Raw genomic sequence first — 26410 nt, forward strand, 5'->3', positions numbered from 1 at the left:
TTAATAAAACCAATAATTGGTAATAATTGGTCCAATTAAATAATTTAGGGCACAGTTGGAACAAAAGCCAGGGGGGACACCGGCCCAACAGGACCAGGATTCCCCATCCCTATATACGGTCTGAACCTTGTTTGAGATTACAGTATGCTCTTAGGAGCTTTAAATAACTCAGCTAATCAGACACTGCTGTAAAAAAAGGAGGAGCTCTAAGAGCTATAGTGCATTCACAATAAATGGAATACCCATTTATATACATAACAAGGTTGATTACATTTTACTTTCTGAAAATAGTCTTCATTAATTGAAACATACCTATATTAGAACAACTTGAATAGCTTGTTGCTAAGGAATGCCCATACCAAGTTTCAGTCTAATTCAATGACCACTTCTTAAGATATGACTAAATATGCAAGTGTGACATGCACATGAATGTACCGCAGGACATATGGAAAGGCCCAACCACTATATCTCCAAAGCTAGGAATAACAGTATACTTGGTTACAACACAATTCAGATATAATAAGGAGAAAAAAAATACATTCAAGGCATTTAATTCAAGAATAAATTTGTAATGCTAGAATGTAAGTATTATTATAATATATTAACACAAAATCTTGGGCCACTAACCTGCTAAAAAAGTACAATGAAGCAGTGTCGTTAATCTTCAGGGTTTCATAAACTGTTGGGTAGAACGTTCAGTTTAAAGCACCTTTGAATTCCACCCTACAGTTCAGCTGACTTGGATAGCAGGTTCTGCAGTGCAACACATTGATGTTTATGGTATCAATGTTTAAACGAGTTAAGTAACCAACTGGGTATGCTTTGTTTTTGTTCACAAAAGCTACCATTTCTAGTTAAAAATGCCTTACAAATGCTTGCTATTCAAAACAAGCACAGATTTAGTGCTTAAAAGAATAATTTATGAAGTTGTAAAGAGCTCTAAAACATTTGTGAAAAAATGGGTAAACATTGGAAAAGGCCCAAAAAGTTTATATAATTTTATTTTTTTATTGACACATACTTGAAAACCATGTATATCTGTCATTTAAAACAAAGTTGAAATCAAAGAAAACTTAATTTGCCTGCGAAATAAGACTATTTTTTTTAAATTTTCAGTATTTATTTTTTTTACAAAAATTGATATTAAAATTGTGATTTTCTTCATATTTTCCGGCAGAGCAGGCCTTTAGTCCAAAAACTTTTACAAAAAAAAAACAAAAAAAACAAAAGATGGATTGCTAGCAGCCCGAGTCAGGTGTGTCTGGATCCCTGACTAATAGCTGTAATGCTAAACGCAGCTCAGCTGTCTTGTGTTTTCAGGTATGTGACTGACACAGTGGCCCAAATGAACGGTTGTTCTAGTGAAATTGTTACATTTACAAAAAAAAAACAATAATAATAAAAATGCTTTTAAAAGACTAAATTCCCATTCCAAAAATGTAAACACATTAGAAAATATATCAATGTAATATGTCTAATATTTATTTAGTTATAAAATGAATGCTATATATGATTTACTGATTTTATAAAGTGCCAGTGCAGCTTTTCTTCTTCCGATACTGTATCAAAAGGGAGAGACAGAAACAGAAGTTGGACTGAGAAGTTGTTTACAGTTTGAACACCGGTACTGTATTTACTGTAGAAATATTGCATGAATCACTAGTATAGTGAATTGGGGGACATGCTGTAAGAGAGTTATATCCGAGGCACATTATAAAAATCGAGAGCCTTATAGCGAGGGAGCACTGAGATTATATATATATATATATATATATATATATATATATATATATATATATATATATATATATATATATATATATTAGACACACACACACACACAAATGAGGCACACTTGTGATTAATCAGAGTCATCTCTTAATAAAAGCAAGCTGGCCAGTAATGATATCTTACAACAAATGTACTATAGTATGTTGTTTTAAAACACTAAATATAACACTGCATTGCCATCATTAAACTTAATTACTGATATGAGCAGTCTGGGTAAACCATAATTGACCACAGGAAATTTGTAACCACTTGACTTGAAGATGTTCTTCAGTAACATTTTATGAAGCGCTTTGAGAGAACCAAAATAAGACAATATGGTCTATTTTAATGATATTACAAGCAGTGGATTCAAATACCAGAAGCTTTAAACATTTAAACCCACTTTTTCACAGTCCTTATTTCAGTATTGTCAGTGATGTTGATAAGGGGAGCACACCAGCTGGCTAAATATAATGGAGACTGTATTAAGATCCTCCTCAGTTTAAAATTCTTTCTTTTTTTTTTTTTTATAACACAATCATACACAATATTAAGAAAAGTACTACTAATGCACATCTTTATCTTTTAAAATAAATTACATTTTGTTATGGAGATTTGGCAGAGGTTGAAAAAAAACGCTAACCCCTGAATTTCAACCAATTGCTTTCATTTCACAAAAGGAATGTCCTGGCCCATGTAAAAAGCAACAAGCTACATTATTATGGACTAACATTTCCTTTATTTTGAAGTTTTATGATTCCCAAACCTCACATTGACAGGCAATTATGACAATAATTGGAGAAATTGCACAATGCAAATCATACAGCTACTACCACATGATTTAGTAACTAACTTCATGGGACTTTCAATACTGCCCATTGTATTGGTTTAAAAGCATGATATGATCCCTTTATATTACTGTCAGTTTAATATTTGAAAACGTGCCAAGGAAAACACAGAAAACTGCTGTCTTTTATTAACTGATGAGGCAACAAAAAATACTTTAAGTGGAAATAGAAAAGAAGGAGACAAGAAAACACACACACACACACACACACACACACACACACATATATATATATAATGCACAAGACTGCTGGTTAAATGCACACACTTCTAGGCTTTATGAGTGACAAACTAAGGGGATTATCATGGTTGCACAAAAGTTTTATTTTCCTGAAGTCCCTTGAATTACAGAACTGTGTTTTATTCACAAAAGTTATATATATATATAAAAAAAACCCTTGGTAAATATAATGCTATATATATTTTTTTAAAACATTCTCATTATCATCAAGATCCAACAATTTCAACAAAAGTCATTATCTTATTCATATACAAAGTCTCAGATCCAAAGCGTAACTAATCGTCTCCATATTTTTCATAACGTTTTTGCCAAAATGTAATAGACTTGAGGCAAAGCATGCATATGGGATCTGTCATCTTATATAATGCATTTAATACAACTTACTATAGGATTCTTGTAATACACCAGAAATACTGAATGCAAAATGCCGGTGCTAGTAAATCCATTGCTGACTTGTATAGTAAATTTAAGGACAAAAGTCGCTCAGTGATTGGCTGGATGCTAATACAGCTATGTAGGATTGCTGCCTTTGTTGAGTGACTATTTTCTTATAGTAAGCAACCATAATCTCATTCAGTCTACAGTATCACTATGATACACTTAAACAAAAACCATAAGATTTATGGGTAAGCTTAGAAGTAACCAGTTTTGATTTGATATTATATAACCCTGAACTGCCTAAGACAGCTGCTCTAACTTATAAAAGTTCATTCGTAAGGTACAGGCATCCAGTATTCCCCTGCTGAGCATGTAATCCTCTGGCAAGGAAATATAGTGGAGGCGGTCATACAGTACGTACGTCTATCTGTCCGTACATGCTTATACAGGTCACCCCATGTTTTTCCATAAATCTGGAGAACCACTGTGATGAAACTTTTAGCACACATTATTGAGAATATCAGATTCTGGGGATATACAGTGCCTATAGAAAGTCAGTGCCTCAGAGTTTCATGCATTTAAATGAGGATTTTTTTCCCACTTATCTACACACCATACTCCACACTGTTAAGGGGGGAAAAGTTTTTATTGGATATTGGATAAGTCTCCACCCCCCTGAGTTAATTATTATTATTATTATTTAGCAGATGCCCTTAACCAGGGTGACAATTGTTACAAGATATCACATTATTTTTACATACAATTACATTATTGTTTACACATTATTTTTTACATATAATTACCCATTTATACAGTTGAGTTTTTACTGGAGCAATCTAGGTAAAGTACCTTGCTCAAGGGTACAGCAGCAGTGTCCTCCACCTGGGATTGAACCCACGACCCTCTGGTCAAGAGTCAAGAGCCCTAACCACTACTCCACACTGCTGCCCTTAATACTTGGTGGAAGGACTTCTCTGTACTTTGCTCCATTCATTTTCCCTTCTATCCTGACAAGTGCCCCAGTCCCTGCCGATGAGAAACATCCCCATAACATGATGCTGCCACCACCATGCTTCACCGTAGGGACATTGTTCTTTGGGTGATGCGCTGTGTTGGGTTTGCGCCAAACATAACGCTTTGCATTTAGGCCAAAAAGTTCCATTTTAGTTTCGTCACACCACAAAACTTTTTGCCACATGGCTACAGAATTGCCTGAGTGTTTTTTGCATACTTCAAAACGGGATTCAAGGTGGGCTTTCTTTAGTAATGGCTTCCTTCTTGCCACCCTACCATACAGGCCAGATTTGTGGAGTGCTTGGGATATTGTTGTCACATGCACACTTTGACCAGTCTTGGCCATAAAAGCCTGTAGCTCTTGCAAAGTTGCCATTGGCCTTTTGGTAGCCTCTCTGATCAGTCTCCCTCTTGCTCGGTCATCCAATTTGGAGGGACGGCCTGATCTAGGCAGGGTCTGGGTGGCACCATACACCTTCCACTTCTTAATAATCGTCTTGACCGTGCTCCAAGGGATATTCAAGGCCTTTGATATTTTTTTATACCCATCCCCTGATCTGTGCCTTTCAACAACTTTGTCCCGGAGTTCTTTTGAAAGTGCCTTGGTGCTCATGGTTGAGTCTTTGCTTTGAAATGCACTACCCAGCAGGAACTGCCAAATTTATCCTCAAATCATGTGAATCACTGCAATTTAACACAGGTGGAGGCCACTTAACTTGGTGTGTGATTTCGAAGGGGATTGGTTACACCTGAGCTAACTTAGGATTGCTTTTACAAGGGGGGATGGACACTTATCCAACCTAGCTATTTCAGTTTTTATTTTCAATTATTTTTCTACAAACTTCTAGAATTTTTTTTTTTTTTTCACTTGGAAGTTGTGGGGTAGGATGTGTAGATAAATTAAACAAAACAACTATTTTAATGCATTTTAATTCCAGGCTATAAGGCAACAAAAGGTGAACATTTTGAAAGGGGGTGTATGGGGGTGTCCATCAGTAATGTAGTCAAGACAAAATTAACCAAGACCAAGACAGAGACTGGATACAATGAGACCGAGACCAAGACCAAGACCGAGACCGGATATGTTGAGACCAAGACCGAGACCGGATATGTTGAGACCAAGACCAAGACCGAGACCGGATATGTTGAGACCAAGACCGGATATGTTGAGACCAAGACCCAGGCCGGATATGTTGAGACCAAGACTGGATATGTTGAGATCGAGACCGAGGCCGGATATGTTGAGACCAAGACCGAGACCGGATATGTTGAGTCCAAGACCGAGACCGGATATGTTGAGACAAAGACCAAGACCGAGGCCGGATATGTTGAGACCGAGACCGGATATGTTGAGACCAAGACCGAGACCGAATATGTTGAGACCAAAACTGAGACCGGATATGTTGAGACCAAGACTGGATATGTTGAGATAAAGACAAAGACCAAGACCAAAACCAAGACCGAGACCGGATATGTTGAGACCAAGACCAAGACCGAGACCAGATATGTTGAGACCAAGACCAAGACAGAGACCGAGACCGGATATGTTGAGACCAAGACCAAGACCGAGACCGGATATGTTGAGACCAAGACAGAGACCGAGACCGGATATGTTGAGACCAAGACCGAGACCGGATATGTTGAGACCAGGACCAAGACAGAGACCGAGACCAGATATGTTGAGACCAAGACCAAGACCGGATATGTTGAGACCAAGACCAAGACAGAGACCGAGACCAGATATGTTGAGACCAGGACCAAGACCAAGACCGGATATGCTGAGACCAAGACCGAGACCCAGACCGGATATGTTGAGACCAAGACCGAGACCCAGACCGGATATGTACAGACCAGACCCAGACCGGATATGTTGAGACCAAGACCCAGACCGGATATGTTGAGACCAAGACCAAGACCAGATATGCTGAGACCAAGACCAAGACCGAGACCGGACATGTTGAGACCAGGACGAAGACCAAGACTGGATTTGTTGAGACAAAGACCATGACCGAGACCAGATATGTTGAGACCAAGACCGAGACCGGATATGTTGAGACAAAGACCAAGACCAGGACCAAGACCAAGACCGGATATGTTGAGACCAAGACAGAGACCGGATATGTTGAGACCAGGACCGAGACCAGATATGTTGCGACCAAGACCAAGACTGAGACCGGATATGTTGAGACCGAGACCAAGACCCAGACTGGATATGTTGAGACCAAGACCAAGACCAGATATGTTGAGACCAAGATCAAGACTGAGACCGGATATGTTGAGACCAGGACCAAGACCAAGACTGAATATGTTGAGACAAAGACCAAGACCGAGACCGGATATGTTGAGACAAAGACCAAGACCAAGACCGAGACCGGATATGTTGAGACCAAGACCAAGACCAAGACCGAGACCGGATATGTTGAGACCAAGACCAAGACCAAGACCGGATATGTTGAGACCGAGAACAAGACCAAGACCAGTATATATGCAAACTACATAGAAATTAATATTCAGTGGCTTCAATAATTCTATTCTCATGTTTTCACACTTCTAAAATGTCTTAATCTTTCACATCAGACTTTTAGAAATAATAAAGCAATACAATGCATTCACTTTTAAAAATATTATTACTACTACTATTATTACAATGAATAAGCATGATTTGCAAAATTATGCATAGGCTGAAGAATTGTGTTTACTTGATACATTTTTCACAGTGGATTACAATTGCTCAGAGAAAGTTTTTTATTAACAAGCAATTATTTTTTTCTCAAAAATATATTATTGGCACCCCTAAAGATTATTATAAGTAAAATCAAACAAAATTAAATCTGCATTAACATTCTACATCTTTAAGTTCATCTCAGTCTTAAGGAACTGTATTGTGGCCTTCCATGGGATCCTGTTTCACTGGGGTATAAAAATGAGGTAACACGCATATGAAATCCATTTGTCATCCATCACCATGGGGATAGGGAAAGAACTCACAAATGAAAAGAGAAAAATGGTTGTTGACCTTCATAAATCAGGCAATGGGTACAAAACAATAGATAAAAAATTAAATATACCACTTACCAACCAACATTTATACAGTATCTAGCAGAAAACAGCATGTGTATCTGTGGGATAACACGAGTGTGAAATCACGCTTGTCGGGACTAGTTTCGAATGTATGTGTCTTTGCTTATATCCAAATCGTTCGGTTATCATCATAACCCTGGTTCCCTGAAATAGAAATGTAACCATTACCGTATGGGTATTTACTTCCAAAAGACCCGAATCCTGAATCTGAGATGCCAAAGCTGCTCTCTGAGCCAATGACGCAGTCATGGCCCACCCCCAAGGGCACAAAAACATTGTGCTCATAGATCTCATCGTAATTTTTCCTTCACACCTGCTGCAATCATGGATGCAGCAACCTTGAATGTTAAGGGCATCTACACACTGGACACGATGCAATAAGTGAATGTGTAAAAAATAAAACATTCATTTTTGATAAAAGCCATGCACACTGCCTGCGATGTGACAGGCAACACTGAAAATGCGATTGTCACGCAGCAGCTAGGGAACTGACCAATGAGGAATAGCTTCCCTTGTGCGCCTTCAATAAACAATGTCGGAAGAAAAAGAGAATTCTTGCAGTATCAAAATACCCGGAGCTGTACAATAAAGGACACAAAAATTATAAAGACAAGGCAAGGAGGAAAAACATCTAGCAGTCCATTTTCAGGGAACTGGATATAGCTGGTGTGTATGATTGGCGTGAAAGGTAGTGTCTAAGCGAAAGTACAATTTTATCGCAGGACAAATCATATCACGAAAAACAGGGTTATGACAATTACCTAAAGTTAAGTTTCAAGTACGAAACGTAACCATTACCGTATGGGTGAGAGTACCAAAGCCGTCAAAAGGGCAAGATTGCACAGTGACTGGAATTCTACAAGGCTAAGACCAATTCCACAGACTGGTTGACATGAAATGCAGAGATAGTCTTTGGCAAAAAGGCAGGATTGGTACAGGGTATATTTTGTCCTGGCCTATGTAAAATTTAAAGCAGGCTTTCACAAAAGAAAATGAGTTCCAATAACAAAATAAAACTGTTGAAGCAGCAGTGTTGGTAAACTCTTCCTCCACATTTCTTGACATATGAGCATTGAACTCCAGATTTAATAATTCACAAAGGTCTGTATTTAAAGTATGGAGGAAAACTAACACATAGTTTTAATACAATTAGAGAAAGCTAAAGACCTAGTTCCTAGATCATACAAACACATATATAATTTGCATGTTCTGCTATCAGTACAGCATTAAGCTACGTGCTGAATGTGTTCTCCATTTAGATCATGAAAACAAAAAGAACAAACAAACAAGATATTCAGCAGAACAGTAATTCAGTACAAATGTTTCCAAAAGACTGCCTGAAGGAATGCTGCACTTAATGGCTTCTTTGATCAGATGTATTATATAATTCAAAAGGGAAGAGCAGCTGGACTCGTTGATTACAAGCAACACAACAGAAGACCACTAAAATATAGATGTACTAAACAAACTGAGACCCAGGTAAAGAAATTGGGAAACATTCAAAGCAATACATTATTTAAAATGTTAAAGCAACAAGTTTTCAGATGCTGAGAAAGTTTCAGGAATTATGAAATGTTAAGAAAACTTTTTGCAATGTAAACCTTCAAAAAGGTCATTAGGAGGGGCTCCCGAGTGGCGTATCCGGTAAATGCGCTTCGCATGGAGCACAGGATGCGCCCTATAGCCTTGACGTCCCCAAATTGGCTGAGCGCCACTCGGGGGGGGGAGGCTAGTGACCTCTGTAGACTGGCCAGGCGCCTGTGGGCTTGCTTGTAAGCTGCTTTGTCCTCCAACACCGTAGCTCTGGGCTGGCTGCATGGCGGGCCTGCAGAGTGAAAAGAAGCTGTCGGCTGACGGCACACACTTTGGAGGACAGCATGTGTTTGTCTTCTCCGCTCTCGAGTCAGAGCAGGGGTGGTAGCGGTGGGCTGAGCCTAAATACAATTGGGCATTTCAAATTGGGAGAAAAATGGGGTAAAATTAATTATATAAAAAAAAAGCCTTAGAAGAATTGTAGAGAATTGTTGTTATATAACACATAATAATGTACTCTAAGGTATTATGATAAAACCGTAGCTGATGGAAATATGTATAACTAGAAACTACTGGCATTCCCCCTCCCTACCAGAAAAACAAACACACAAAAACAAAAAAAAACAGTAACCAATTGACAGTTCCTTCATTACAGGGACAATGTACAGTACGGGGATGTGCAATTCGTATCACACGATGCCTGGGACAACAAGATTTGTGTGAGGGACAAGTTTTGCCATTATATTTTGCCCATTGTACAAGTAGTTTTTATTTCTTTACTTTTCCAGTGTTCGCTCTCTATAAATATACCTAGACACTCTGGGTATATTTATAGAGAGCCACACAAGCTTCTGAAAACTGAATTGCGGAAGTGTTTACGTCCCACCCCTATCAGTTCTGATTGGCTAGCTGTGGAAGAAAGTGATCTTTTATAACAAAAAACCCAGAAATGTCTGGCTGAGAGCTTCTGGCAACACACAAACTAATATTTTAAATTTAAGGTATTACCCAAGGCTCAAAGTTACTATATATTTGGTAGCATTTTGCTACCCAAAATTCTTAATTTGCTACTAGTTTTTTTTTCTTTTTTATGTGGTAGCATTTTTCTGATAGCTTAAGTTGCAGTTTATATGACCGACCCTGAATGAACAAGTACATAATTACCGGTATTAGTTTTTTAAACATGTAATAGCTTCCCGATTTGTAGATGACTGAGGTTTCTACCACCCCATGTAGATACATGCGAGGCCCACAATGCAGATCGTATTGGACAGTGTAGTACAAATACTGTCACAAATCACAACGTGGAAACAATTTCAAGGTATGAAGTTTATTTTTATAGACAAAAAGTAAAATTAAATAACTGTAAAAACATTAGATTTTTTTTCAATTTAACAGGCAGTGACCTAACAGGATACCAAGTTTATTCAATGTCTATAAAAATGCTAATTTAATCTGTTGGCTGTGGTTTTGTTATAATGTTAACTCTGGTTTCACCCACGCTAAAATTCTGACTACGAAAAAAACTAAAAACAGGTGAAAACAGTAATAAATGCACCATGATCCAAGCAATGGCTTCCTTGTTTTATCAGTAGGAATAATGAAAAAAGTACAAAATACAGTCTAGATTATCACTACCTTGCATACTCCTGGTTAACTTCTGAAACGTGTGCTTTAAACCCACGTATACACATATATACATATATGTGTTATATATATATATATAAACACATATATATATAAACAAATATATGTATATACACACGCGCATATATATATATATATATATATATATATATATATATATATATATATATATATATATATATATATATATATATATATATATATATATATATTAATTAATTAATTAATTAATTAATTAATTAATTAATTAATTAAAGGTTTTTTATCTTGGCATTTTCTTTTAATCGATTAATCACCTCATCTGGATGATTAATTAAAATAGATTAAATCACACCCGTTTGCTATAAAATGCAATTGTAGTGAAAGATAACTAAAAGTAACACTTGGTATTAATGCTACTTTTTGCAAGCACTTATTAATGAAACCTAACGGATTTACAGGAAACTAATTTAACAATTTGACAATAAATGAAAATGTTTACTTGCATGTAATCTGAAGTTAGCTGATGCAAGTCGTTTAATATAATACATAAATGCTGTGCCATGCATTACTATAAATTAGCAGCTGTACTACAACCAATACTGTGTTGGATATGTTGGACCGTTTTTTGTATAAACTTTAAACTAACAGGTAATTTATTTAATTTACTGCTATTTTATTTCATTTTAATTTAGTTAAGACTTAGACTAGAGCTGTAAATGGACTGCTATGGTACAGATTTAAAACTAATAGAATACATTGTTAAAAAGAAAAATCAACTTACTTGCAACTCAGATAAGATAAACTCTTACAGTGAAAGGAAAGTCCCTAAGAGCAAATCTTAAAAGTTGTATTTTCCTTCCTTCTGAACCAGTGGTTCCCAAACTTTTTTTTTTTTTAATCCCCACCCCCCCTCTAATAAACAGTAAAATTATAATATATATTTAAGATGGATACACCTTATTACAATCACTATTCGTAATTTATTAACACCAATACAAAAAACTAGTCGCTTAAATGTTTCGCTCTCGTTTTCTCGTTCTTCATTCCACTTTAGAAAGTAAGGACATGGAGGATTTAAAACCCCATTTAATTGTTTCACCGCAAAACCCTGTAAATGAAACTTTACTATTACTGATTTTACTATTCTCATTACAGTATTGTTATAGTATACCTGTGACAAGCCTTTAAATAATGTTAATGTTTGTCCCACTTAGGTTTTTTTAAATGAAACTTTATTAAATTTTATTAGATTTGTTGTACCCTCGTTTGCTCGTTTTCTGCATTCTGCATGCCGCAAATCGCTTAAGTTAAACTAAAAGCTAAGACACTGCAACCCCCCCCCCCCATTTATAAACTGAAGCTGCATCTAAATCTATATTTTGTATTTATTTTTGTGAACAAAATGTATCTGATATTAAAAACCACCACCACTATACTTTCAAATGAAGGAGAGCTGGGCGATAGAGGTGCCTAGCTACAATAGGGCTTTAACAACAAGCTCTGTGGATGGGGGTTGGTCAGCTTAAAACGTGATCCCTACCTGTATAGTCGATAGAGTCAATCATCCTGGAGACCCACTGAGTCTGTCATTTACTGTGGAGCTTTTACAATCACCAGGAAGTCAGGAAAATGAAATTTTCCAGTCAGGTCTTGGTGCCCGCCCCCCTAATAACAACTGAAAAACACTGTTCTGAGCTATGGCAAAATGTTGGTACTCTCTGCCATCTTTCTAGATTTCTTCGTTTCTGCTTTTTGCTTCAGCACGTGGGTAAACTAGATTAAAATAGATTTTTTTTTTTTTTAAATCGATTCTCACCCACAGGCATGACTAAGCTTTTATCAATTAAACCCCCTAATAATATATTTATATAACATGGGTCGTTATAACCGAACGGGGCGGGGGGGGGGGGGGGGGGGGGTGTCATGGGACACAACACACATCTGACTAAAATACAAAATAAAACTCTATAATGCACTGTAGCAGGGCAGCAGGAGGGAGCCCTGCACATTATTAAAAAGGGGCAGGGCAAAGCCCTGTTTGTATATATGTTTTGGTTTGTTATTATTATTACTTATTATGTGTAAATATGACTGCGTAGCCGTGTTATTGTTTATTTGTGTATTTATTAAATATATGACAAGAAGCCGTAACTTTTGTTTTGCAGTGTGGATGGGAAGCCCCATCCACAATTAAAAACCTCATGTAGAAGGTGGCCATCTCCCGAATTAAGTGATTAAATTGTTGTTAATCGGGAGATGGTCACCTGCATAAAAGCCTGCAGCTCTCTGCACTCTGTTTCAGTGTTCGGAGTAGCGAGCGAGAAAGGAGTGTAAAAATAAAAAATAAGTAGGATCAGTGAAGGCTACTGCCCAGCCTGATCATAGTATTTTGTGTTTGTGACTTGTTTTTGTATACCTGTTTTATTTTGCTCTGTGAGCAAGTGTTTTTGTTAACTCTTATTTTATTTTTGTGTTAAAATAAAGAGGCGCAAGCGCCTTTGCGCCTGCAGTACTGCCTTTGTCTTGTTCCTGCTTCTGGCCTGATGTCACCACTAAGCCACCCTGTCACATGCACGTATAGTAAAGCAAAAATGTAATTTTCTGTGAATTAACCATTCATAAAGCACAATGTAAATCAACGCTATATTTTTTACAAAAAAAAAAAAAAAGGTAAAATTTCCCACTCGTGGATCATTTTAATTGCCGGTTTTTAAACTATAACTGGCTAAACGGCGGTCCAGAGTTCAGTTCTAAACGACAGATGAGCAAACCAAGTGCAATAAGGAGAGCGGGTCGGACGACGGGAAGAGGGAATAGACTCGCCCCATGTTCGGCTGCCGGAGCGGGGCTGAAGCGTCTCGTCTCCCGGAGAAAGCAGCAGCTCCTCTCGCAGGAAAAAAAGTAAATTCATTTTAGGAAAGATAACCACGTAATAGTTCTAATATTTATTTAGTTATAAAACGAATGTTGAATAAGATGTCTGTGTTATAAAGTGGCAGTGCAGCTTTTCTTCAGTTCAGATACTGTATCAAAAGGGAGAGACAGAAACGGAAGTTACACTGAGAAGTTGTTTACAGTTTTAACACTGGTACTGTACTTACTGTAGAAATATTGCATGAATCACTAGTATAGTGAATTGGGGAACATGCTGTTAGGAGCGTTATATCCGAGGCGTTATAATTGAGAGCCTTATAGCGAGGGAGCACTGTATATTGCACCGTCAAACTATAACTTACACACATAACGAACTAATGTCACTGTTTAATAAAACAAACCCAGCATGAGTTTTAAATATTGGTTAATATCCCTTATTCTGTTATTAATTCTTAGTTAATTTCTTCAAAATTGTACAGCATTTACAAATGCTTGTACAATGCTTGTAAATAAAGTGCAGTGTTTTGGTGGTGGTTGGCAGGGATGGGGTTAATTTCTGTCCCTGCCAAAAACATGTGAGAATGAGGCTGCTCCCATATAGAATAACTGGTGATAATTGGGAATAGCCACATCCTATAAAAGGAGACTAGAGCTCCATTAGGGAGAGGATCAGGGAGCTGGGGACAAGGAGGTTTTGCTGCCAGCGAGAGATACAGCAGCACTCATGTATTTTTATTTTAGACCTCACCATGAAAGTGACAGACTTGGGTGAGGGATTTTGTGTTTCATTTTTGTTTGCAAGACTTGTTTTTGTTTACCTTTTTATTTTGGCTTGAGCTGTGTTTTTGTTGTTACTTTTGATTTATTAAAATAAACCTGCAGTCTCCTTTCTGCCTCCTGACTACTTTAGACACTCAGCTACTCTACCTCAATATAATAGAAATAAACAAAAGAAAAAACAATTTGTCTTTGCAGAATTCAATGGAGCCTACTGTAAACAGTGCTTGCATTTTGGTAGAAAAACAGTACAGAATGCAGAGAAACCAGACAGGTTATACACAAGTCATTTAAAAATCTGGGGTTCAGCAGTTACAAAAATGAAAACTTCATGAAAAATCTGAATTCCACAAAGCAGTAGTAATAGTTGGCAATTTTGTATCTGTGATGTAAACTAAAACACCTGTACATCAGGAGTTGGATTCAGCTTATAGAGAAAGTGGGGAAAAAAACAGACCTATGCGATTTTTATATTTGAATAACTCCCAAGTATTGCTTATTATAGTAGTACTCTTAACATGTTACTTAAATTTACTAGCAAATATGTTCAAAACTGCACTGAAAGGAACATTTCCTTAAAGTATGTTATGCATTTTGAGGTGAGGTGGGGTCACAGGGAACCTTTTGTGTATCTTGAAGAATTTAGTGAACTTGTCAAGCTACAAGGCTAGATCTGCCCCTGTTAATCACTAACTGATTGATTGTGTTCATTGTAAATAAAACCAAAATTTTTCTAGCATTTTGTCCCTTGGACAACAAGTTTTTTTCAAAAATTACACACACCTGACGGTATTCATTTCTCACATCAAAAATCTGAAATAGTAGAATGAAACGATAAAGTAAGTTTGAGACTTTTTGATGGCCTGTTGATTTCAAATTATCTGATTTATGAAAAAGACCACAGCCTGGCATGAAGAAATATTTAAGTAGAATCATATGGGAACTGTCTGAAAGTATTTTTCACAACATTTAGGGGAACTATACCATAGTTTAAGATCTGGATGGGGTGAATTTAAGACTATGGGGGTTATTTTCAAAGGCTGAAGAAAACAGCGGGAATCTATCCGCTAGTTTGGTTCATTAGTTATTGAGACGTTTTCTTTTTGGCGGAATATACAGTGATCCAAGAATCCACGACTATTTTCCAAAGACCAAAGTGGTGTATACTTTAAACTTCCATCAATTTGCTTTCCGCCTGCTTCAGAATGGTCAATACATATATACACCCGTATAAAAACAGAGTTCCAGCACTTAAGATTAGGTCACCCTGACTTTCAACATGGATCCTATGTTAGTAGCAACTGATATTATCACTGAGGAAACACAAGAAAATCCAAGGAGAAGGGGAGAGTTTATAGACCGCGTAATTTTAGGCAAAGAACACATTTTTTGCATTTGGAAGCAGTGGTGGTGGAACAATTTTTAGTGGGGTGCTCAAAGCCTGATTACAAGGTACCTTCTTTAACGTGTCAATCAACCCCTGGCCCTCTATGTGTTTATTTCTATATACTATTTTCTGGCACTTTTGATATCAATGTTCAATACTGTGAAAATATGGGAGGAAATCTAAAGGAGAGCAGTATTGCTTATTTATTTGTTGCATTAATAAACAAAAGATGACTTGATCCCTGTGACAGAGGGAATGAATCCAAGTCAACAATCTCCATCCTGACCTGTGAGGGAGCTGTGTAACAGGAACAGTGTGCCTCGTACTGGATGGTTGGGCAGTTCATTCCAGGGTCAGTCTGAAGCCGGTAAGCTATGTGTCAGTCATGGATTGGAGGAGACGTGACTGAACTAGTTAGTTATCGGAGGAGGTGTGACCAAGAGTATTTTAGGGGATGTGACGCCATAATCTGTTCCTTTTGATGTGGTTACTGAAAGGACCCGTTAAGGAAACAGAAGTAACTTAATTACCATGAGGGTTTCGTGTTTTGTTTATTTGTTGTGCTAACTGTTTGTCATTTGTCTTTGTTAGGCGGCTGAGCACTAGTGGGGAGCTGTCGCTACAAGCCAATACTAAACCTGGACTACACTACACCACTGTTTCATGAACTGTTTGTCTTTCACCACTCGCTATCAGGAGAAGTGACCATGTCTGTGCTGTATGATAATTATTAGTGTCTTATTGTTTTGGGACTGAAAACCTTGTTTTGCACAGAGCGATAGACATTGCTATGTATTGCCCGTACTTATTATTTAAGTGCTGTTGTCACACAACCCAGCCGTAACGGAGCTGTTTTACTGAACTCACACTGTCTTGTGTGTGTGTTATTCCTGCGCACTACAAAAAACTTTGCCACAATCCCTAAGAAATTGTGGTAAAGCAATACAAATGTAGATTGCTAATCACAACTAAATTAAAGCAGCAAGACACTCAATTGTATACAAAACAATGTTGCCATTCCAATTTGGCTACACTTCCAATAAAATTAAGCTGCAGATATAAACTATTTTTTAACAGTCATTCACACTCAAGAGGTAAAACAGGTGCTTATGAATGTCATTTGCAAACTTTGTTGTAAAGTTCATTATGAAGCTAAAAACTATTTTCCATGTTCTTGTTTTATATACCGATATAAATGTTTGTCAAACGTAAGTAGCTTACATGACAGTACTGAAATGTTAATTTAAATCATTTTTTTTTACTGCGTATAGTGCCTATAAATACATGTTTGGGATGCTCACAGAGTTTTCCTACATATTTTTTTATTTAGTGGATAAGGTAAAACTTTACTTTTTGAATCTAATTAAATAGCCATTACTTGAACACGGTGTCATTTTAATAGGAATGAATGGAAGCAGCTGCTTTACGATGGCATTTTTCATTTTAAACATTGTACAGCTAACAACCTAAATCTTTTATACGTACACCATCATTGCTTCCTGATGTATTTGTACCCTTTAACTTGATCAAAACTGTGCAACTTTATTGTAATTGGTAATATTACAAATAAAAAAACACACATTAATATTGAGGTCGGCACGGATACCCGAAAACCTGGGTACATGTCGGGTTTTAAATTACCGGACACGGGTCTCTCTACTACCCAGGTATCGATTATTAATTGGAGAATTCAAAGAAAATGTAGACTATATGACAATGCAGTTTAAAGCATGTGTCTCTAGCCGGCATAATAAAGGCAACGTTAAAACAAACTTTGCATTAGCCTTTTCTTAACTGACAGGATATCAAGGTTTTACAGAAAACAATAACACAGCGAGCAGCAAGTACACCTCAACAATAATAACTGCGGTGAATATTCTTCTCAGGAACTAAAATCAGAAAAGAACACATAACATCCGGTTGGGTTTATGTCAGTGATAACTCGTGTGATCCATTAATAACTGTGTGGCTTCCAATACAAAATGCTTGGTCTACAGTTATTGTGCAGATATGGTTTATTTGATAGATATTCTTCCTTTGAATGAAATATTTCCTTGGCAGAGTTTGCAAATTTCATTATCTCCTGCTTTGGTAAAGAAATTCCACACAATGCTCCTTTGCTTGGATGCCATGTTTTAAAACAACAACAACAACCACCACAACGGAATATGGCTAATAGATGTCACAAACAATCCCACAGCATAAAGCGCATTTAACATTATTAACCTTATTCAAACTCAGATGTTTATTATTATTTAGATGTTTCCAGTATGTAAAAAGGCTACACAAGTCTACAGATCTGAATGGACTAAATGTTTGTGTACTATATAGTATTGAAATATAAGAACATAAGAAAGCTTACAAACGAGAGGAGGCCATTCAGCCCATCTTGCTCGTTTGGTTGTTAGTAGCTTATTGATCCCAGAATCTCATCAAGCAGCTTCTTAAAGGATCCCAGGGTTTCAGCTTCAACAACATTACTGGGGAGTTGGTTCCAGACCCTCACAATTCTCTGTGTAAAAAAGTGTCTCCTATTTTCTGTTCTGAATGCCCCTATGTACCATGCACTTATAACATTAATATTTGTGAATATATATATATATATATATATATATATATATATATATATATATATATATATATATATATATATATATAATTTTTTTTTTTTTAATTATTACCCAAAAGAGACGAAGGTATTTTTCACAGCGGGTACCGGCCCGTGCCGACCTCTAATTAATATATATGGGCAGGTTTCAATTGTGCTTATATAGTATTGATAACACATTTGAACAGGAACTATTTTCTTGTCGGATTACACCGCTTAAATGCTCATTACTTACTCATTTATAGCTCCTAAGAACCACAGAAAATTATGTATGAGATGCGCTCCGCCAGCAGTTAAAACAGAGAAGCACTAGAAAACAGGAGGATATTTTTAAAGGATTAATAGGTGGAAAAATTCCACAGATTTTGCTGCTTCCACCGAAAATGAAACCCTTTTCCAAAATCGGACACTATCTTACTCGGGGTCTACAACTTCAAAGTTCTGTATGAGCCAGAAATCAGTCCCTACTCCAGTGTAAGCCAAATAGCAATGTCTGAAGCAATCTAAGGGAAGAACATGGAAAACAATGAAAATAGATTATAAAACTTACATTTAGAAATTACATTTCTAAATAAAGTGTTGTCAATTAAAAAAAAAGAAATCACAACAAAAAACTTGCATAATGGTTGCAAAAAAAAAAACAAACAAAAAAAAAACACACACAACCATGTAGGTTGACTTAGCCAAAGAAAAAAAAAAAAAAAAAACCTGTGTCATTTCAAATAAAACTTGGAAGCAGCAATATTTTTTTTCTTGTGCTAGCCTTGGAAAAAGTGAGAGCTGTCTAACTAAAACAGGCCTACAAATATATGTGGATTTCCACAAGGAATAAAACTACTGTAAACTTTGAGAGAATTTAATGGAACCAGACTTGCTTGCATTAAATCATATTTATTAAAAGGAAAAAATAACAAACAAACCAGTTATTTAAACATGCTAGCGGCATTAGGATGACAACCGCAAGCCTATGATTTTGACTCTCTGATTTTGGTTGTAAACCTCAAGCCAAGAGTAGCTCTGGTCTTGATGGGGTCAGCTTTTGACTTAGGATGTTAACATATACTCTAATACAAAATAAAGAAATGTGTGTGTATATACAGTGCCTTGCAAAAGTATTCAGACCCCTGACCAATTCGCTCATATTACTGAATTACAAATGGTACATTGAAATTTCGTTCTGTTTGATATTTTATTTTAAAACACTGAAACTCAAAATCAATTATTGTAAGGTGACATTGGTTTTATGTTGGGAAATATTTAAGAAAAATAAAAAACTGAAATATCTTGCTTGCATAAGTATTCAACCCCCAAACATTAATATTTGGTAGAGCCACCTTTCGCTGCAATAACAGCTTTAAGTCTTTTGGGGTAAGTATGTACCAGCTTTGCACACAGTGTCGGAGTGATTTTGGCCCATTCTTCTTGGCAGATTTGCTCCAGGTTGTTCAGGTTGGTTGGACGACGCTTGTGGACCGCAATTTTCAAATAGTGCCACAGATTCTCAATGGGATTGAGATCAGGACTTTGACTGGGCCACTGTAGGACATTTACCTTTTTGTTCTTGAGCCACGCCAATGTTGCTTTGGCCTTGTGCTTGGGATCATTGTCCTGCTGAAAGGTGAATTTCCTCCCAAGCTTCAGTTTTTTAACGGACTGAAGGAGGTTCTCTTGCAGTATTTCCCTGTATTTTGCTCCATCCATTCTTCCTTCAATTTTAACAAGATGCCCTGTCCCTGTTGATGAGAAGCATCCCTACAGCACAATGCTGCCCCCACCATACTTCACGTTAGGGATGGTGTGTCTTGAGGCATGGGCAGTGTTAGGTTTGCGCCACACATAGCGCTTTGAGTTTTGGCCAAAAAGCTCTATCTTGGTCTCATCTGACCACAAAACCTTTTCCCACATCGCAGCTGGGTCACTCTCATGCTTTCTGGCAAACTCCAGACGTGGTTTCAGATGGTACTTTTTGAGTAACGGCTTCTTTCTTGCCACCCTCCCATACAGGCCAGCGTTATGCAGAGCTCTTGATATGGTTGACTGGTGCAACATTACTCCACTCCCAGCCACTGAACTCTGTAGCTCCTTCAAAGTGATTGTTGGCCTCTCTGTGGCTTCTTTCACAAGTTTCCTTCTTGTTTGAGCGCTGAGTTTTGAGGGACGGCCTTTTCTTGGCAGTGCCTGGGTGGTGTGATGCAGCTTCCACTTCCTGATTATTGATCCAACTGTGCTCACTGGGATATCCAAACACTTGGATATTATTTTTTTTATTATTTTATTATTTTGTACACTTTCCCTAATCTATGCATTTGTATTACTTTATTACTTTAACTTCTGTAAAATGCTCTTTGGTCTTCATTTTCTTTCAGATTCACAGCCTGACCAATGATCCTTCAACAGTGGGGTTTTTATCCAGAAAATGTGACAGCAACGTTAATGGTTCACAGGTGGAGGCCAATGGTAAGGTAATTGTGTCCTCATTAGGGCAATTTCTTTCATCGGTGTAAACTGGGAGCTTCACAGCACAGGGGTTGAATACTTATGCAAGCAAGATATTTCAGTTTTTTATTTTTCTTAAAAATATTTCCCAACATAAAACCAATGTCACCTTACAATAATTGATTTTGAGTTTCAGTGTTTTAAAATAAAATATAAAACAGAACGAAATTTCAATGTACCATTTGTAATTCAGTAATATGAGAGAATTGGTCAGGGTTCTGAATACTTTTGCAAGGCACTGTATATATATATATATATATATATATATATATATATATATATATATATATATATATAAAGTAAAAAGGTACACAAAAACAGCTTTTATCATCGAATGTGTACTATTGTAAGATTTTTTTTTTTAAGAAATAATAATAATAATAATAATAATAATAATAATAATAATAATAATAATAATAATAATAATAATATTTCTTAGCAGACACCCAGGTCGACTTAAGGTTGTATACAAAAAATATATAATCAAGAATTACAGTACAATTAAGAGCAAAATACAAAATACAGTGACTTCAGTCCTAATAAGAGCAAATACAAAACACAGTACGATTTGATATCGGGGCAGTTCAAGAGCAGATAACAGTGTTGATGATTACATCAGGGTTAGATACGAGTGCAAGTGAAATACAAGATACTACAGATTGGGTTAAGTGCAGGATTAAATACAGTAAAATAGGGAGCAGATAAGTGCAAGTTAAAAAGTGCATTAAAAGGCAGAGTGCTGTATAGTCCAGAAGGGAAGAGTTGAGTTTTACAGGTGTTGTCTGAAGAGGTGTGTATTGAGGAGGCGCCTGAAGATGGTCAGGGACTGGGTAGCAAAAAGAGGCAAGCCTCAACAAGACTAGAACTCTTCTTTGGGAAGAGCTGAGCGGTCTAGAAAATTGACAATAGATGTGACCCAAAGGTTCTCTGCTGTTCCAAAGGTAAGTATCATGCCAGAGCATCGACACACAGAATAAGCTCAGTTTTACTTCCAGCGAGATTACTTTTCACATTTTTTTCTACTTATTTTTATAATGGATCAGAGTCCTTTGTGTTGTATGCAAGGTTTCCTGCAGAACCATAAGGCATTTGGCAAAGCTTATAAGAAACCAAGTCAAGTAGGTTTCGGCCAGTGCCTACATCTGAATATATTCATATATATTATATCTGGAGTGAGTCCTAAAATCCAAGCCTGTAACCTATCTTGTTCAGCTTTTATCATCACATGTTTTACATCTTCACTGAGTGGCCAGAAGCTACATGCTGCAATGATTTGTCATTGAAGAAAAAGCAAAAACAGTCATTCTAAGCCACATCTACTAATGTGCGACCACAACTACGGCCTGCCTCAGTCTAACCACTGTTTGTTTACCACACGTGTTACTGGCTCCCAGTTTTATTGGTTTCAGGAGCAGGAATACTAAACCTCACGCCACATGCTGCCAGTAGAACACATCCTAATGTCTTCACAAACGTAAAAAACAGTAAAAAGGAAAAATGAATTTCAGCAAACAAAAATAAAGAACAGTTTTGAAATATTAAAACCAGAAATTACATCAACTGACTAAACACTACGCAATACTATCAATTAACCAATATTCTGCAGGCACCAATTAATTTTGCAACAGTCAGAGAAAAAATACTTATGAGCAAAGGCATCAATACCCTTTTGCAATATTACAACTCAACCCACCAGAACTGTTAAGCCTCTCTTTATCTTTTATACTTATGAATAGGCAAAAGAGATTCCAAAACCTAACTGGACTTGTGCAAATATTTTAAATGAATGAATAAAATAAAACTGAATACAAAGTCCTTGTACTCGAATATAAAATATGATATTAGTACTTGATACCAGCTAGTGCTGAATGGGTTCTAAAAGACTATTAAAAAAAGGGTATAAAGGTTCTTGCATACCTTCACAACTAGCCTTTGATGTATTACAGTCAAACATGACTTTTTGATTATTCATTTAACCGGTAAGCACTGCTTTGGCACCACATTAAGCCAATGTTGAGCACCCAGCAAAGCTTCCTAAAACCAAGCTTGTATTCCAATTCATGAACCAATTCTATACAAAGGAAAATATTATTACACATGTATAGCCACATACTTCTACACATTTTAGGAGAATTTGATGATTTATTTATACATTTTTTAAATTTTTTAATAGCTTTTAGTTTGGCTATTGTACAGTATTTTTAAATACTTAAATTATATTATTCAAATATATTGATATTCATTGAAATCAACTGGATGTTGAACTTTACTTTTTGTATACATTCTTATTTTCACGTTGCTAAAGTACAGTATTTAGGGTTTATGTGGTTGCTAGGGGTTACCAAAGGGAATCTTGGGGACAGATCATGCTTAAAAAACAAGTAGTTATAATCGAAAATGGTAAATCACACCCTTTTATTAAATAAGTGGTCAAATATAGTATTTTTGACATAGTAGCATACAAGAGACTGCCCAGTCATGCATGTAATACACAGGGTGCTTAGCTTCTACACGCCTCCCACCACCACCAGCACCACACACACACACACACACACACACACACACACACACACACACACACACACACACACACACTATTAACTCACCTGTTTGGCTTTTGTCTTTGAATAAGTATCTGACAGGGACTGCTTCTTCTCTTTGACAGCCGTTTTAGAGAACAAATCTAAAAACTCATTAAAGTCCACTGGCGGTTCTTCAGTCTTCTCCCACACCAAAGCACCGCTGGATTCCCTTAGAGAAAACAACAAACAAAAAGAAAAAAAAAAGTGATGAGCGCAGTAAATATGTCTCATCATAAAACAGGACAGTATATCAAGCTAATCTGTCTCCAGTGCTGCAAGGTAACTTAATTATGTATTAATGTGCATTAAATTGGTTTAACTTTAAGCGACTGACAAATTCTGGATAAATCATAGGCAAGTAAAGAGCTGTTTGGATTAAGCTGGGGGCAAGTGATGGAATACAGCTATTAGACTGTTGCTTAACTTTCACCCTACCGTGTTATGCAATTTACTGCAGTCTATAGCACTGCACCTGTTTCATGTATGTTTCCAACATTGTGGCTTTCCAGATTTAACACAGCAGTTATCCTCAGTTTTACAGTAACTTTATTCAATACTGTGTTGTGTCTGCATTTGGAAATTTTTCTGTTAACATTATGACCATGTAACAGCACTGCATTTTTTTTTTATTATCATTAACAGTTTTGAATTACAGAAATATTTTGTAGACAAAGCACTGGTGGTGCTCCCAGTGCTACTGTTGTGCTTGGCAGAGCTATATCTAAGAGCAATGTGGTCCAGTGAAACCTGATTCAATTTGTCACCAAGGGAATAAAACGTTGGCAGCTGTTAGTTCAGGTTAGTGTTATTCAAGTTTGGGGCATTCCATGTGAAATCAGTACATCACAGTGCAATTATTATTTTCTTGAATTCAGAAAATAATAATAATAATAATAATAGTAATAATAATAATAATAATAATAATAATAATAATAATAATAATAATAATAATAATGAGAATGAGTGCATAAACGTCTTATTTTAATTGCCCCTCCAATGACACAGTCAGTCAAAAACATAGTTTGCAATTAAACCAAGAATATCTCAATCTCCACCCCCCTTGGTTAACAGAAGTCCGTAAAATCAATTTCAAAATCACATCATGAGTTTCCTGTGATAAATATGTTTAGACTGCGCTTCAAAATGATTAATGCAAATTGTCCAAGGGTACATTTCTGGCAAAAAAAAAAAAACTCAACTTAAAACAGTGCAGTGGAGTTTGTAAGACATGACATTTTGGTACTGTGTTGATTTCACATGAAATGCCTGATTTTACGTGGTTGCCGTCTGTTAAAACCAATTCTGGGATACAGATGTAGTACCAAGACTGATCTGACAGACTTATCCACAACATTTGCTAACAATCATTAACTATTCTGGCCTTAGTCTGTCTAATTTGTTGTGTTGTGCAGGGTAATTATATTTTCCGTGTTTCAGTGATTCAAGATAATACCTGACCATGCAAAATATAACAAGCATCAGAGTGTACCCTAAAAATACATGATATTCCAATATATATTGCCTGCTTACAAAAAAAGGGATGACTCATGATTTCACGTGTCACAATACACAGTATTGTATTGAGAACTGTGAGTTATAGTTTGCACCTTGTGAATTTTGTTCTATTTTTACATCATTTACCTAATTTGACATTACAAATGCAATACAATCCATTGCATACTCCAGTACAATAAAAAATAAACCTAAAATGTATTCTACAATTACTTTTTCCCATGCAGTTGAATCCTAGTCCAGTACAGTGGTTTCATTGGGCGTGGCGGTTCGACAACCTGTTTCCTTGCCCCCTTGTCGTGACCCATTGCCAGTGCAAATAATCCTGCTGGCATCGGAGGGGGAATAGAGCCAAAGCCAGGAGGCGGAGGTGGAGGGGGGCCAGAACCCGATAGGGGAGGAGGAGGTCCCCCAGTGCCAGGAAATAGAGGGGGAGGGGGTGGTAGTGGTGGTGGGACCAATCCAGGTAAGGGAGGTAGTGGTGGTGGACCGGATCCAGGCAGAAGTGGCGGTGGGAGTATGGGTTGGAAAGCACTTTGACCTGGCAAGGGGGGTGGAGGTGGAGGCACTAGACCACCAGGACAAGGAAAAGGGGGAGGACAGCCAGGCAACAGTGGAGGAGAAGGTGGTATGGGACATCCTGGGAGGGAAGGTGGGGGTGGGGGTGGTGGAGTGGGTACAGCACAGCTAGGCAATGGCGGTGCTAGAAAGCCTGGTAATGGTGGGGGAGGAGGAGGTGGCACTGAGCAGCCAGGTAGTGGCGGGGGTGGAGGTGGGGGTGGTTGAGTCCCACTTTGTCCTGAAGGCAGTGAAGACTGTTGTTGCTGCTGGCAGGTACCAATAAAATTTGGTGTTAGCCTGGGAGGCAACACCACAGAGATTTCAGAATGATACGTCGGTGCCTCAGGTATTGGTATTGCTGGAGATGGCTCTGCTTTTGAATCTTGGGGAAGAGCAATAGAAGAGGAGGATGGCATTTTATCTGATAAAGGCACTTTGAAATTAAAACATTCTTCCACAGGCGAAGTCTGTACAGATTTTGCTTCCAAGCTGCTAAGAAATGTCTCTTCCTCAGTCTGAAGGTCAACATGACAGAAGTCTTTAAAGGCTCTATCTTCAATCCCACACTCCTGGTGTTTAGTACATATGTCCTTCTCCAGTGGCATGTATTGTTTTTCCAGTTCTGCAATTTTGATCCTTAAATCCTCTATGGTCTGCTCCAGCTGTTGAATGACGTTAACATGTTCATCCTTAAGTTGAACAGATTTCAACTCTAATTCATCCTACAAAGCAAAGAACAGTCAAACATGATTTTATATTTACTGTGGCACGATGTCAATGACAGTGGTTCAATAATAAATACCCATTAGAAATATTATGAATGGAATATATGAAAAGAAAACAAATAAAAAAAGATAAAAACAATTCACTTCCATGGACCTACTTAATAGTGACCATTACACCATTCTACCACAATAAATCAGAGGTTCCAAACATCAGGAAAATAATCCTCTAGAACTACAGTAGTAAGACCAAATGAATACAGTGCACTTTGTTTATTCCAAGCACACCAGGGAGAGCTATTTAGTTACAAAGCTGAGGGGGGAAAAGCCAACGAAGTTCTAAAGTCTAGACTCCTGGGTTTCAGATTTGGCTCCTTTTGGAGAAACCGAGATTCCCCT

At 37.1% G+C, this 26410-nt stretch overlaps 1 protein-coding gene across 2 annotated transcripts in view; it reads right to left on the bottom strand.

Annotated features, from left to right (window-relative positions):
* The window catches only part of LOC117403197 (formin-2-like), a 197429-nt gene that overhangs the window by 141754 nt on the left and 29265 nt on the right, over nucleotides 1-26410 (bottom strand). For both annotated transcript variants that reach the window (XM_059023818.1, XM_059023819.1), the window contains 2 exons: nucleotides 24942-26011; nucleotides 23241-23385 (listed from right to left, as the gene is read on the bottom strand). In XM_059023818.1, the coding sequence (XP_058879801.1) occupies nucleotides 23241-23385; nucleotides 24942-26011 (1215 nt within the window). The remainder of the gene's footprint in view (nucleotides 1-23240; nucleotides 23386-24941; nucleotides 26012-26410) is intronic.

This window comes from Acipenser ruthenus, chromosome 5 (genome assembly GCF_902713425.1).
Source record: "Acipenser ruthenus chromosome 5, fAciRut3.2 maternal haplotype, whole genome shotgun sequence".
Classification (NCBI taxonomy): Eukaryota; Metazoa; Chordata; class Actinopteri; order Acipenseriformes; family Acipenseridae; genus Acipenser; species Acipenser ruthenus.